This window comes from Cryptomeria japonica, chromosome 5 (genome assembly GCF_030272615.1).
Source record: "Cryptomeria japonica chromosome 5, Sugi_1.0, whole genome shotgun sequence".
NCBI classification, from domain to species: domain Eukaryota; kingdom Viridiplantae; phylum Streptophyta; class Pinopsida; order Cupressales; family Cupressaceae; genus Cryptomeria; species Cryptomeria japonica.
In genome coordinates this window covers 670799093-670815327 of record NC_081409.1, presented here as the reverse complement: position 1 = coordinate 670815327, position 16235 = coordinate 670799093, and the positions used below count along the sequence as shown (strand labels likewise).

Here is a 16235-nt window from a genome sequence, read left to right as displayed (position 1 = left end):
TTCAAATGTTCCTATCCCATTACCAGTAGCTTGTTTGTTAAACCATTGCTGTGGATTCCCACAGTATAATGACAAACATTCTTTCCAAAACAATAATAGATATTCAACAGTGAGAATATAATGACAAACATTCTTTCCAAAACAATAATAGATATTCAACAGTGAGAATATAGGACCTGTAATGATCTCCAACAGTTAGAATATAGGATCTGTAGTGCACAATTTAATTAACATTGCTTTCATTATCATAATAAACATATGTTTCATATCATTGCATCTATGTCCTTTGAACCTCTGGTTTTTTTATATAGTTTTTAAAAGATGATGTCCTTGATTCTTTCTAGGTTAGTCATGTCAAAACAAATTATAATTGTTTATTGTGACTCCTTTATCATGTAGAAAAAAGAATGATTCACATTTATAATATGATTCAGTGATGGACAGCAATAGTATGCTCGTGAAACTTAAAAAACATAATAAAATTATGTAGCCAACTTGACCACTTTAGAGAAAATAATTTGAAAATGACCACCAAATAGAATTATATGTTGGAGAGATCTGTCTTTCAATTTCAGATAGAAAAAGAGACCTAGGATACATAAATGCTAATAAAGTAAAAATTCGAAAGAAAAATAAGTGTGATGGTAAAAATTGCATGTTTATGTTATTTTTATTTAGTTATATCTTTAGTTTGAGGTAATGTTTTTGTATGTATGTAATGATGAAGGAAACGATCTAGTATGAAGTTAAATCATTATTCTAAGATTTTATTTACTTATATGTACGCATTCTTATACATTTAAACTCATCCTATCTTTATAGAACATATCCATATATTTGCTTTTATATTAGCATTTATCAACCGATCTATTCATTCAACTCCTACGTAATTGTTACGATTCAAGCATTCTAATATTGCCTCTATATTTGCATATGCTTATGCATTCCCCTTATAGTAGGATAGATTAGTATAGGTGGAACATAATGGGAACAAACCTTCTCCGGAGACTCACTCCAATCTATAGGTAAACCATATAGCCTTGGAGTGTTTTCACGGTATCAACCAAAGGAATATTTAACGTATTACTCTCTCGAGGTTACAATTCATCTTTATAATAATTTTGGCATGCTCGATGGGACCATATTAGATATTATAGTCCTTTATTCATTTGATTTTCTTATTGATAAATGTATGTATATCAATAATTTTTACTTCTGGAAATATTTCTAACATGCTTGGTGATTCTATCACTTTAGTTTTTTAATATTTGGTGCAACAAGTGAATGAGAAGAGTGCACATAAGAGATAGTTTGAAGTCTTTTGAATATTTTTAGTTATCAGCACTTAGGAGGAGAGGGATATTATTGAGTAAATTCTGAGTGTTTGAATAAAAAAACATTATTTACCTCATTTTAGTAGGATTTCATGGCCAATATTACCTCCTTCTTACACTCATCTAAATCAATCACCTATGTTTCCTATGTTTGCACTTAGGAATCAAGATTTTGTCCAATCTAATGGGGCCAATCCTTTAAACCTTTCTCAATATGCTGACATACATATATAGTTTCCCTCAAAAGATTTTATTTCAAACCACTCTCGTTGAACATATAAAAGATGTTGTAAATCTTTCTGTAGTCCATAATTGAGGAGAATGTTGCAATCAAGTCATTGGATACCACATTGACACCACATTGAAAGGAAAATTCTCGCAATGGTATAGAGGCTTGAGGAAAAATTTCATCAACACTTAGGATCAACTAGGAGAGGTATTATGTTAAAAAAAATCCTCATGGTAGATATTTTTCGTCATAAGGTTCCACCTTTCCTTTTGTAGCTATCCCAAATTTCTTAGGTTATTTAATCAACAACTTATTCATCTCCTTAATTCGTGTCACCTCAATAACTAAGTGAAACACCATGTCACCAAATTCCATAGGCAAGAAAATCCATAATAGTGACAACCTAAGTTCCTCATTCCATAGAGTTTCTACCAAATTTCAGATGAATTCCTTGTTTGTTGTAGCCCTCAACCCCAATGCTCCACTTAGACCCATTCCTTCTTCAAATAAGATATCTTTTACAAACCCTGGCACTAATTCATATGAGCATTAAAATGAAGTACAAATATCTATCAAAGACTTTCCTCTTGTGCTAAGAATTCTGAATATGGACTCTCTATCATCATGGCAAATGCTAAAGTGCTACTAACCCCAACAACCATGCTACTAATTGGAGAGACAAGATATCTTATATGGAGAGCTTACCCCAAGCTAAATAGACACAACATAAATCAAGAAGTAATTTTGTGCATGGCATACGTGTTTAATAAAATTTTCATCCTAATAACATCATCAAATACTTTGTATAAACATATCCTACTCCTACATGCAAACAAGAAGAAACCCTTACAAATAATTACCACTTATCAAATTATAAAAACCTCCACCAAAAAATAATGATCTTAAGGTCATCAAATAAAAAGACTAAATAATTAGCAATCAAGGAGTCATCTTATATCTTAAATTTTAATATATACCTTATAAAGAGTTAGGAAGACGGCTATATAGGGTCCTAAGAGGTTCCTAATCAACACAAAAAAATAGTCATAAAATCTTCCATAACATTCAAATTATAGTGTTGTAAGTTTACATTGGCAAAATTAGAGCCTCCCACCAAGAACTCTTCTACATAATGCTTTAGCCTCTAATTAAGGCGAGAATCTTTAAATAAAGCATCAATCATTATCAAGAATCCATTTCCACAATAAGATTGTCAATCTCTTTGAACATCATAATTGGCATGTCTACTACTAACACTTTACCTTCAACCTTAATATTAATTTTAACTCCTAAGAATCGATAACCACCATACATAATTTTTTCATTTATATCTCTTAACACAGACCCAACCCTAACATTTCTTTGATTTTTTAACAACACTTCAATGTTTTTAATTGCTTGCAATATTATTTACTCCTACCCCGTTACCTATATTATAACAAACTTTAAAAACTATTTAAATATGATAAATAGTTCTGGAAAATAATTTTAATTTTATAAAAAAATCAGTCACTAGCCTTTTCTAAATGAATTATTATAACAACTAAAAACAAAATAAAGATGGCATTTGTATATACGCCAGCTTTAAAAGTAACCTAAATTTTACTTATAAGAATCTTTAGAATGAAAATGGTATAATAAATTGTAGAGGCAAACTTTTGTAAACAATTTGAAACCTAAAATTAAAGTACAACCAAAAAACATTTGTATAAGTTTTATAGTAACTTTTTTCCACTTTATCCAAAGATTCTTCGTATTGACACGGATTCTAATTCTGCAGCAACTATGTGCATTAAAATAATGTCTTCAATTTTCCACTTCTCAATCCACTTCAATATTAGTCACCTTGTCATTCATGAGTTGGGAAGCATAGAACCTCTACTCATCAATGGAGCTGACTGTATTTGTGACAATGATATACGAATCTAAAACTTTAAATATATTGAAAACCAAATTATTAATTACCATAATAGTCTAGGAAATCCTTGGCCAATCTCTGTGAAGTAGATGAAGAAAATGTTAATGATGTGGGATGAATCAGATACAATATTTTGCCAGCTAACAAGCAAAATTGTTTACAGCTAAGCTTCCAATGTTGAGATGTATCATAAGCATGCAACCCCACCAAAACAACTGCTTCCCTAATCCACATTTTTAAATTACAACACAGCTGCAGCTTGACTGCCTATATAAATCAATCAGCCCATGTCTATCTACTACCAGACACATTGAAGAAAGCATTTTGCTACTTTAATGCAATCAGATTCAGCAAGTATGGGTTTTAGATGCCTCGGATTTCTGCTCTTGTTATTCCTCACACAGGCAAATGCAAGTGTTGGGCATTACTCCACAAGTCTGCAAAATGAATTCTCTGTCTCATGGGCTGCAGATCATGTGAATTTTCTCAGAGGTGGCCAGGAGCTGCAGCTTAAGCTTGATCAAAACTCTGGTAAACTTTGAGCATGTCATAACTAAATCCTAACTAAGAAATAAGTATTGTTTTGTGATCTTTGCCTTCAATTTCAATGTTTGCAGGCTCAGGCTTCACTTCCAAGAAGAAGTACCTGTTTGGGAACATTTCCATGCAAATCAAGCTGGTTCCAGGAGACTCAGCAGGCACTGTAACTGCTTACTATGTATGTATCATATACTCATATGTAATGTTGTTCCTATAATGTTTACCCTCTTAGAAGTAACATGACAGAGTGCCTGCTAACATTTTTAAGTAAGGGGCTTATGTTTTTACTCCTCATAATCTTATTGCAGTTGTCTTCTGAGGGAGTGAACCATGATGAATTGGACTTTGAGTTTCTTGGAAACAAATCAGGAGAGCCTTATGTTCTTCAGACAAATGTGTATGCAAGTGGTAAAGGTGACAGAGAGCAGAGGATTTACCTCTGGTTTGATCCCACCAAAGATTTCCACTCCTATGGTGTACTCTGGACTCCTCAACACATCTTGTATGTTTAATTGCTCAATCAAAATTCAAAAACCAATTGTCTATATAGAATTGTTTCAAGCTAAAATCTTCAAGCCCTTTATGGTTTTCATGATTGAGTTGTGACTGTGTTAAATACAGGTTCATGGTGGATGGTGTGCCCATCAGAGTGTTCAAGAATAACAAGGCAGTTGGTGTTCCATATCCAGAGAGTCAAGCCATGGGAGTATATTCAAGCTTATGGAATGGGGATAGCTGGGCAACTCAAGGGGGTCTTGTTAAGATAGACTGGTCACATGCTCCTTTCGTTGCAGCCTACCGCAATTTCCAAGCACATAATTCATTCAATGAAAGATATCAGACAGATATGCTGAGTCCTGCTGAAAAGAAGAAATTGTGGTGGGTGAAGAAAAACTACATGATATATGACTACTGCAATGACAAACAAAGATATCCAGTCCCTCCCCCAGAATGCACCATAAACCTATGAATTGTTTGTTGCATAGTTTGTAGCCATGAAAGGGCAGCGTATGTGTATATAAATTAATAAACTGTTTTCATTTTCCATACTCTGCTCTAGTGGTGTGCTTTTTTCTGATTTGGGGAATGAAGTGATTGTAGTGCAGAAAGAAAAAGGTCTACTAAATTTGAACAGAAAAAATAGATAGTAAAATAAGTTTTAGGTGACCGCCCAAATATCAACAACACAAACCTTCTTAACATTTAATACAAGAAAAGTATGTATGCATAGAACAAACTTTAGCTGTTAATAGTTACATATGCTGTAGCGCCATAAACAGCCATAGGTGTCCAGCTCGAATCTTGCCAGTCCTTATGAATATGTACACAGTCCTACACAGCAGTTATTTGGGCCACTTGAGGGAATTTCTTATATTTATGGTGGTTGCATGCTCGGTAGAAAGCATGGACAAATTACTCAAAATAATAAACAGATAACTCAAAATAATAAACAGGGGAAGTGTACCAGTAATACAGATTGTAAATTGTATATTGGATTTTGAAATGCATGCAACTTAACTGCTGATAGTTATTATTTCGGTTTATGAGTAGTAGCAATGCACATTGTCTAACAAAGCTAAAAAATAGGTGGGTTTCTTTAAAGTTAATAATTGGGGGGTTGGGTGTGCAAAGAGTGAACCATTATTGGAACTAAGGGAGATGACCTAGTACTTGAGCACCCTAACTTCACGCTTCTCAAAATCCTACATGAAAATTTCAAATCACTCCCAATTTTTTACAACAGCTTACTTGGCAAGTCCCCTACATAAAACTAAGGTTTCAGAGCCACATCATCAAATATGATGTCACATCAGCATGCTTTTTGCCAAGGGCGTCCAAAACAACCCAAAAAAGATGACAGCAATAATCATGCATAAGGGGCCTCCATCCTTATGCAATTGGTGTGGCATCACATGATTGGCTGCTTTTTACAACTAAGGGTATATATCATTCAATTATGGGTATTAAAGTCACACCTATTGGTGCAATGTTTTTCTCTGTGTTTTATCTTATTTTGTATGGGTGTCATTGTATATGATTTTAGTACTTGTTTTTGGTTTTTATATATTCATTGAAATTAAATTATGTTGAATTATAGATATCAGAATATCATTCATTTATATTTTATAATTTATAATTTTGTTTAATTAGATTTATATTTCAGATTTTTTCATAAATAAGGATATGAGCATAATCTTTTTAAAATTTATCAAGTGAGATTAAAAATTGTATTTTTTATCTACGTTCATGGTAGCTTCTACAAGTGCCATTAGTATTTGGGTTCATTCTTTTGATATAATTATTCAATCTAAACCTAAACTCCTTACTCTATTATGTTGAATTATACATATTGAAACATTATTAGCCGAGGTTTCATGACTTATATCTTCTTAGACTAGATCATGCTTCTAATTTTCTCTATTAGAGAAAGTTGTGGGCATGATTTCTATTAGATTTGACAATGATCATGCATTATTAAATTACCCAAAGAACAAAACAACAAGATGACACTTATTCAAATTCAAACAAAATGACATTAAAATATTAGTCTTTAGGATGGACTACAATATATAGACCCTAGTAATCCACAAGTTATGTTGACAAGTGTCTCAAAAGTTGTGCTCCATGGGGATGCATCCCCTGTGCTAGTACCCTTGTTCTTATACCAAGGATAGTACAAGGACACGAGGATGACTTTTAGAAGTACCCTACCTATACCCAAATCGAACAGAATTCTGAAAAACGTTTATGGGATGCCTCTGGGAGTGACCAAGGATATAGGTAACGACTAGAAGTCCTTGGGATGACCAAGGGACCCCAGGCATCACATGGCCATCTCAGGGACTTTTGATCATCCCCTACGGCCCAGGCCACTTTTGGACAACCAAATTATTAAAAAAATAATAATTAATTTGAAAAAAAGGTTGGTCAAACCCACATGGACCCCCAAAACACTAAACAGTACCAAAATCTAATCTAAGCATAAAACAACCAAAAAGAAGAAAAAGATTCCTTTTCACATTTGTAGTGACTCAAACTCAAGCTCTGGTTTTGGTTTTGATTTAGACTCCTACACCTACCGTGTGTTGATTATGGATGTCAGCCATATATTTTTTTAGTTCTATCATTTCATTATTATATACATCTGATTATGGACATCTATGTTTATTGTTTACAGTTTATGTCATTTTATAGTTGAAACTTGGAGCCTTTGGGCATTTTTGTTATAATTCTAATATTTAATATGTATGCACATTGACAATGAAAGCATTTGAATTTGTTAATTTGTTTGTCGATTCTCATGTGAGATCTCAACTCAAGTCCAATGCTATGTATTGAGCTTCTACAATGTCTATGATGAATACTTTATCAATGTTCCAATATGCATATTTGAAATTTCTCTATATTTTTTAAATAGTCATCCCTTGTCCCCTAAAAAAAGGCTCAAAGTACTCTCGTATTGGAAACATGTCCTGTTGTCCCCTATCATCCAAGTCCATGAAACTCTATGGAGCATAGCTCAAAAGAGAACAATAAACTAAAGGGGTAACTCAACTATATGAGCAAAGGTGTGATGTGAACACATCCTAATGAATGAGATGCAACATTTGAGTAGCCTCAATTAAGGGTATGAATAGCTAGATGTGACAAAATATCCCATCCATCAATACAATTGATATGTTCTCGTATCCCTTAAAGTACCTAAGTAAATAATTGAAACTAAGTAAACCAAATGTAATATATAATATAATTAGACCAAAATCCCACTTAAGTGCAATTTAGAGAATAAGAAAACGGGTCCTAACATAGGAAGTCATATAAGATACCCATGAACATATGAAATACCACAAGATACAAAGAGACTCTACCATCATCACACTCCCATAAGCCAAAAAAAAAGTAAGAGAATGAGAAGCTCTACAGGCCAAAAAGCTCTCTCCCAACTAGAGGAAAGATGAAGGATCAGGAAAGGCTCCCGAAAGTGTGTTGTCTCTTACACTACAAAGAAATAATGATATTTGAAACTAATAAGATCCATGTTTGTGAAACAACATGACAAGCACCAAGTACTCTTCCATGCAATACCTCAACTTCCAATTAAGGAAAGAACCTTTGCACAAAGCATTAATCAATATTAATAATTTGTTTCTAAAATAAGATTGTCAATCCCTTGACATCATAAATACCGTGCTTAATAATAACATTCCACCTTCAACCTCATATTAATTTTAACTCATAGAAAAAAGAAGATACCAAGACATAAATTTTTATTTATCTCTTAGCATAAATCCAACCCCAACATTTCTCAAATTATTTAAAAAAAATACAAATCAAATTTCAATTTTATAAAATCTACTTTAAAAAAAGTCCCCCTAAGTCTTTAATGCATTAACACCACTTTAATGACCATGATTGCCTACCCTCCCTATAAAAACAGAGGTCCATTAAATATTAGACAACTTTAAAAACTATATAAATATCACCAAAAACGTGTCAAAACAAAATTCCTTTTATTACATCATTAACTTTTAGAAAAAATAATATATAATAGCAATTAAAAACAAAATAAATATGGCATTTACATATAGTAACATACGTCAGCTTTAAAAGTAATTTAACTTTTACTTTAAGTACTATCCTTAAAAAAGAATATGTAAGAATGAATTGTACGACAAAATTTTACAAATTAACCCAAAAAAAACATTTGCAACTTTTCCCACTTTATACAGATTAACATGGATTCTAATTCTGCAGCAAGTATGTATTTAAAATGATGTCTTCAATTTTTCATCTCGCAATCTACTTCAATATCAGTCCTCATTTATCTCATGAGTTGGGAAGCATACGACCCATAAACATCAATGGTGCTGACTGTGTTTGTGACAATCATATAGGAATCTAAAATTTTAAATATTGAAAGCCAAATTATTAATTTCCCAAAGTAGTCTAGGTAATCCTAGGCCAATCTCTATGTAGTGGATGAAGAGAAATTTAATGATGTGGAATGAATTAGATACAATATTTTGCCAGCTAACAAGTAGAATTGTTTACAGCTAAGCTTCCAATGTTGAGATATATCATAAGAATGCAACCCCACCAAAACAACTGCTTCCCTAATCCACATTTTTAAATTACAACACAGCTGCAGCTTGAGTGCCTATATAAATCAATCAGCCCATTTCTATCTACAACCACACACATTGAAGAAAGCATTTTTGCTACTGTGATGCAATCAGATTCAGCGAGTATGGGTTTTAGATGCCTTGGATTTCTGCTCTTGTTATTCTTCACAAAGGCAAATGCCAGTGTTGGGCATTTTTCCACAAGTCTGAAAAATGAATTCTCTGTCTCATGGGGTGCAGATCATGTGAATTTCCTCAGAGGTGGCCAGGAGCTGCAGCTTAAGCTTGATCAAAACTCTGGTACTTTTTGAGCATGTCATACGTAAATTCTAACTAAGAGATAAGTTTTGTTTATTGATGTTTGCCTTCAATTTCAATGTTTTTAGGCTCAGGCTTCACTTCCAAGAAGAAGTACCTGTTTGGGAGCATCTCCATGCAAATCAAGCTGGTTCCAGGAGATTCAGCAGGCACTGTAACTGCTTACTATGTATGTATCATATGCTCATAATGTTTGCCCTACTAGAAGTAGCATGACAGAGTGCCTGCTAACATTTTGAAGTAAGGGGCTTATGTTTTTACTCCTCATAATCTTATTGCAGTTGTCTTCTGAGGGAATGAACCATGATGAATTGGACTTTGAGTTTCTTGGAAACAAATCAGGAGAGCCTTATGTTCTTCAGACAAATGTGTATGCAAGTGGGAAAGGTGACAGAGAACAGAGGATTTACCTCTGGTTTGATCCCACCAAAGATTTTCACTCCTATGGTGTACTCTGGACTCCTCAACACATCTTGTATGTTTAATTGCTCAATCACAATTCAAAAACCAATTGTTTATATAGAATTGTTTCAAGCTAAAATCTCCAAGCCTCTTTTGGTTTTAATGATTGAGTTGTGACTGTTTTAAATACAGGTTCATGGTGGATGGTGTGCCCATCAGAGTGTTCAAGAATAACAAGGCAGCTGGTGTTCCATATCCAGAGAGACAGGCCATGGGAGTATATTCAAGCTTATGGAATGGGGATAGCTGGGCAACTCAGGGGGGTCTTGTTAAGATAGATTGGTCACATGCTCCCTTTGTTGCAGCCTACCGCAATTTCCAAGCACATAATTCATTCAATGGAAGATATCAGACAGATATGCTGAGTCCTGCTGAGAAGAAGAAATTGTGGTGGGTGAAGAAAAACTACATGATATATGACTATTGCAATGACAAACAAAGATATCCAGTCTCTCCCCCAGAATGCACCATAAACCCATGAATTGCTTGTGGCATAGTTTAGAGCTATGAAACAGCAGTGTATGTGTATATAAATTAATAAACTGTTTCCATTTTTCATTCTCTGCTCTGCTTGAGTGTTGTGTTTTACTCTGTTATTTCAGTTGATTTGGGGAATGGAGTGATTATAATGCAGAGAGAAAAAAAGGTCTCATAAATTTGAACAGAATAAATAGAACCTAAAATTAATTTTTAGGTGATTGCCCAAACATCAACAGTACAAACTTCTTGACATTTAATATAAGTTAAGCATCCCTGTATAGATCATTTAACTTTAGCTGTTACTAGATACTGTTAATAGTTACCATACAACATAAACAGCCATAGGTGTTCAGTTCGAATCTTGCCAGTCCTTATGATAATGAAGCACCGTCCCATACAGCAGTTATTTGAGCCACTTCAGGGAATTTCTTATATTTATTGGTGGTTTCATGCTCAGTACAAAGCGTGGACAAGCACTCAAAATAATAGGTAAAGATAAAAGACTATTTTTTTAAGGTTTTATGATAGCAATTGAGACCACCAATTATATTCTTTATGTTTTTTTTTCATGTTTTATCTAGGTGCTTTTCAAAATCTTATGTACAGAAATTCTAAATCATTTTTAAAAAGAATTTACAATAGCTTATTTGGCAAGTACTGGCTTATAACCAAGGTTTTAGGGTCATATCATCAAATATGATACCACATCAGCATGCTATTTGTTGATGTATTAAATAACACAAAAAAAGAGATCAAAAGTTGTGCACTAAGTCATGTTTTATATGTGCGCTGATGTGACATCACATAATTTGTTTCTTTCTAGACTTAAAGAATTATATGAAAAGATCAAAGTAAATGAATGAATAATTAATTGAATTATTCATCTCCTTAGAATTCTTCTTCACCCTGATGATGAATCTTGATTCGAAACGTTGATGATAAAAATTGGCTCACACAATCGAATCCAGAAGTAACAAATGAATAATATAATGGATTGTGGAAATCTCATAGCTTTAATTAATTGAATGTCAACATAACAAAACCCAAAAAATGTTTCTAAGAATACAAGTGATAACTTGGATAGAAAGAAGGATAAGAAATCCTTATTAAGTAAAAAAAAATTAAAAACAAAAGTTTTTCACAAATAAGAAAATTTTAAATAAATAGTTGAGATTAATGATCTAATCATTTTGCATATTATAAATAGATTATGCCAATACATGTTAGGGATGATTGTTCTCTAACTAAAATGATATTTAATAGATTATGTGTTAAACCATCATGTCCTACAACTTGCTTTTAGTTCTTTAGCCACACATCATGTGTCAAGTGCTAGCACCAAAAGCACCAAAAGTATATAGAAGACCATATGCACCTTCCTAAAGTCAAAGCAATGTCAACCAAATGTCATCATTCAGAATATCACTATTACCATTGTAATTTTCCAAATCTATTTAGATGTAATAGTAGAACAACACTACCTCCACAAGGAAGAAATCATGTCACAAGCTCACAACCAAACATCCTTCACCAACATGTCCAATGAGTATGAATGGAAATGAGTTACACCCCCTCCCCCGCGCGCCAACCCCCCCCCCCCCCCCCCACAAAGAATAGATTTTGCAATAATTCAATGGTACAACACAAACTCTCCATGAGTAACAAATATGACAAAATCAAAACTCCCTGCATCAATACATAAATGTAACTCAATGACACGATTAAAAATATTCATGAGTAAAAATGCTAATTGATTCAAAACTCCTTGCAGTAATATACAAGTAACCCAATCGCATAGACACAACTCTTTGGCATTAACTCTAGCAACAAAATCTGCACTGTTTGTATAATAAACATATACTCACAGCTCATGGCTTCGTATACCATGCATCTTGCAATTATTATTACAACTCCAAAGAACTTGAAACTTTAAGTGCCTATACCAAAACCTATTGCCACGAGCTAATACCAAATATTGTACCAAGAACTAAGATCATGTAATCAAAGGTGTCAAAGCAAGAGCTAGTATCAAGTACTAATAACAAGGTAACACATCAATACACATTAATGCATTGTTCCTATATCAACCAAAAGATATATAACCTAGGAATGTGTGATGTTTTAATAACAAATGAGGCCCATTTTCCCTCTAGTATCATGTATTAGATTACTACGATGCCCTTGACATCAATGATGATGCATTCCAAACATTAGAACCATTTTCACTTATGTATCATATAGTGTAATGAGAAATACTATATCTTACCTGTGGGAGTTTGACCTTTGTTTTGTTATTCTCTACTTCTTCATGTTTTACTTGGCATAGGTAGTAGTATTCAATTTAAGCAATCATAGGATCCCACATGTTGCTAACATTGTCAACATGTTGGAGTTATATGTAGTATTGTTCAATTTATTCTTATAATATAATGGCTCTCAAGAACTTTTATAGTGGTGTGCTTTTATTTTTTGGGGCTCCATTCATATTACGATCTAACAAAGAGTAAAGAGTTAGGAACGAGATATATGCTTTGCCCCTAATGGTTGTCATTAATTTAATTTGCTTAATAGTAGGATCCACTCCAACAATATGTTTTAGCTATACTACATAGAGATTCATGGTTGCATCTTACACGATAGTTTGTTTGGTCGACAAAAGCCAAGAGGAAGGAAAGAAAGTGTTGGAAGATCTTGTGAGTCATTTGATATAGAGAAATCAATAGCCCAAGACATTATGAAGGGAAAAAGGAAGGTTATCTAACAATGATAAAGCACAATGAAAGCCATTACTCTATCCAAATACTCAAGGAAGCTTCTATGAGTATGTAAAGAAGGAAACGAAATTTGAAGGACAACCTAAATCAGATTATTTAACTAGACTCCTAATAAACCATTAAGACTCGTTTACTTCTCCATAATTCAAGACAAAATGTTAGAAGATTAGATTACACTGTGGTGACAAAATCAAGATCTCTACAAGCCCTTTTAGAAATCATCACATGGCCACTTCTCCATACAATTTTAAGATATTTGATCATTGTTTTGAATTTGATGAGAATTTTAGGTAGTGATACATATGAGTTACATAGAGCCTAGATTTTGACATTTATTCTTGGCATCAAATAATATTTGCAATATAAAATCCTCCGTTTCAATCTATTAAGTGTAGGATTTAGATTTTGTGCATGTGTATGGGCTTCAATCCTTTTCATGCATACAAACTTGTGTTATTTTAGGAATATCAATATAGAAGTTGTAACTCTTTTATTTCTATCTTGTTTCTATATTTTATGAATGAATGTATATTTTTTTGTTACCAATGATGTGTGAGTGATGTGTTTAACATGAATGATTGTATGTATGGTTGAGTAGATTATTGAAGATGTAATGATGAGATTGCATTGGATACCGTGTGTCAAGTGTTCTCGTTGACCTATATGACTGAGGTTTATATGAAGAACCAATGGATATTGATTGTAATTGGTCTATGGATGTCCACCTCCTTGGTGTTTGATGTTTGCACTATGTTGGTTGTATAGATATTGTTGATAATACTAATGGCAATGATGATATGCTAATGTTTAGATAGGTTGAGATATTAAGATAAGGATTAGACAAATGAAAACATAATGAAGAAGATGTACTAAATGGGAAGGTGTTGTTTGTGGGATAGTTTGGTTCCTAGAAGCCCAACGGAACAAGTTGGTAAAGAAGTATGTATTGATGTGTGCCCAAAAGAATGATCTGCATTCCTCTACATTTGTAAATATGGTCTTGCAGACTTGGATATAATGTTTATGCTATGTGGACATTACACTCCTATATTTTCAGGTCCTTGGTGTTGCAACTGATATGGTTAGTAATTTTTGTTGGCTAATAGTTTGGTTCTCTGTTGAAAGTGGTCTAGGAAATGCTCTACATTTCTATGCATGATGTTTCTAGTGTTGCATCTTGGAGGGCATGTTTGCAACATTTTTGTTGTGTCTTAGTTCAATTATCAAATGGTGTTGTCGTTTGCAAGTAATGATATTATTATCTATGTTTGACTAGCTTTTCAAAATGGAGAGCATAGTATCAATTATGTTGTGCTAGTATGATCTTGAAGTAGAGAAGTGAAGGAAGGATTTGATAATGTTGTTGGATGTTCATGGAACATCATGGTGTGCTCCACATAATGCTACAAGGTCTATTTGATGATGCATGGTGATGAAATTTGTGTTTCAAGGTAACTGCTTTGGTTCAGTCGACCGATGTTGTTCCTTAGTGTGTGGTGAATCCTTGGATGTCACCACTTGCTTATAATTTTATGTTGCATTGATTTTGGGTCCTACCTCAGCGTGTGAGGATCTTCATTGGATTTGTTCATCTAGAAGATATTTTTTTGGGTTGACTTGTGGCATACTGTTTGGTGTATCTACACATTACCTTTTTACCAACCTTTGGAGGATGATTGATAGTGTGAGTTATTCCTACTTGCTTGGAAAGAAGAGTTAATATTTTTTAGGTCCTCTCCATTTCTTGGATTGGAACTCTTTCAACACAATTATGTTAAATTGGTGGTTCATTTGATATGACCTATGCTTGTCCTTTATTATGGCTGACCTAATTGATATTTGCAATGAAGAATATAGTATATATAGAAGATCAAAGTGATTGTAAACCTGTGTGAGTGAATGAGTAAGTGTAGATGTGTGTGAAGATCAATGTGTGTGTTTTGCTTACATGATAATATCATTTTTAAAAGTCATGTTTGATAAAGTCAATGTGTGGTGATTGTTGTGGAGTTCATTACTTGAGACAGAGATTCAAGAATAGCTTCATGTTTGGATATTATCAAAGGAAGTATTGTTAAAGGCCTGATTGTCGTTGATTCATATATTCATTGTATCCTTCTCTAGAGAAGTGATCTTTATACTGCAAGCCTTATATCTTTCACTAAGGTTGTTTTTTCTAGTCTGCAAGTCCTTCAGGGAGTAGTTTGCTTCCTTGGGTGTGAGCCCAAAACTATATTGTAACCATTTCATATATTATGAGTTGACTCTCGTCGTGGTTTTTCCCTATTTGGTTTTTCCACGTAAATCTGGTGTTCTATGTGCATGGTGTTTCATTGTTATATCTTTCATTGTTGCTAGTAAAAAAATTTGTGGATTAAGTAATAAAGTATAAGTAGCAGTAGTGGTGATGATAGTAGAAGTGAAATTTGGAATACAAGAAGTCAACATGTGGATTGACACGTGTGTCCTTGTTTATTTTTGTTGAGACACATTGTTGAAAACTTTTGTGCAACTAGCTAACAAGATAACATTGTTACCAACTACGTTAGCTAGGATATGCAAAATTTCTACACCTTAAAAATCATTGATTAATTTCCTCGTTATATTATCTACAAGAGTGGGATCCTCCCCAAATGAAGATTTTGAGCTCAAGAAATTCTCTAATCTGTACAATTCTTTGTCTAGATTTTGACTTTGAGCTTTGAGAACCTGAAGAGCAAGGTGGACCATCTCAATAAAGTCATAAGGTGATTGTGACTAAGAGATCATTAGCAAGGTAGTAATAGCATCAAAGAATGATTGTGTTCTTGAAATTCCTAAAGCAAAGGTGTTCACAAACTCATGCTCAACACTAGAGATATTCAAAACACGAGAGGCTATTATTCGATAACTTCTAACAATAATTTTTAATTTGGGACGTTGGGTCATGAAACTCATAAGAAATTATAAGTTTCAAAACATGTGTATGATTGTAAAACTCAATAAAATGGATGAAAGTAACAACAAGATGGAAATGTAGATGATATGTCAAAAGAAAGTATTTGAAAGTTTTATTTT

General features: G+C 33.3%; 2 protein-coding genes across 2 annotated transcripts; both read left to right on the top strand.

Annotated features, from left to right (window-relative positions):
- Positions 1-3771: 3771 nt before the first annotated feature.
- On the top strand, positions 3772-5068 carry LOC131039550 (xyloglucan endotransglucosylase/hydrolase 2). The gene is made up of 4 exons (XM_057972337.2): positions 3772-4012; positions 4099-4199; positions 4330-4523; positions 4643-5068. The coding sequence occupies exons 1-4, from the start codon at positions 3817-3819 to the stop codon at positions 4989-4991; spliced, it is 840 nt and encodes a 279-aa protein (XP_057828320.1). The 5' UTR covers positions 3772-3816; the 3' UTR covers positions 4992-5068.
- A 4107-nt stretch (positions 5069-9175) lies between these two features.
- Positions 9176-10482, top strand: LOC131039551 (xyloglucan endotransglucosylase/hydrolase 2). Its single transcript, XM_057972338.2, has 4 exons — positions 9176-9444; positions 9531-9631; positions 9744-9937; positions 10057-10482. Exons 1-4 carry the CDS (start codon positions 9249-9251, stop codon positions 10403-10405), a joined length of 840 nt encoding a protein of 279 aa, XP_057828321.2. The 5' UTR covers positions 9176-9248; the 3' UTR covers positions 10406-10482.
- Positions 10483-16235: the final 5753 nt, after the last annotated feature.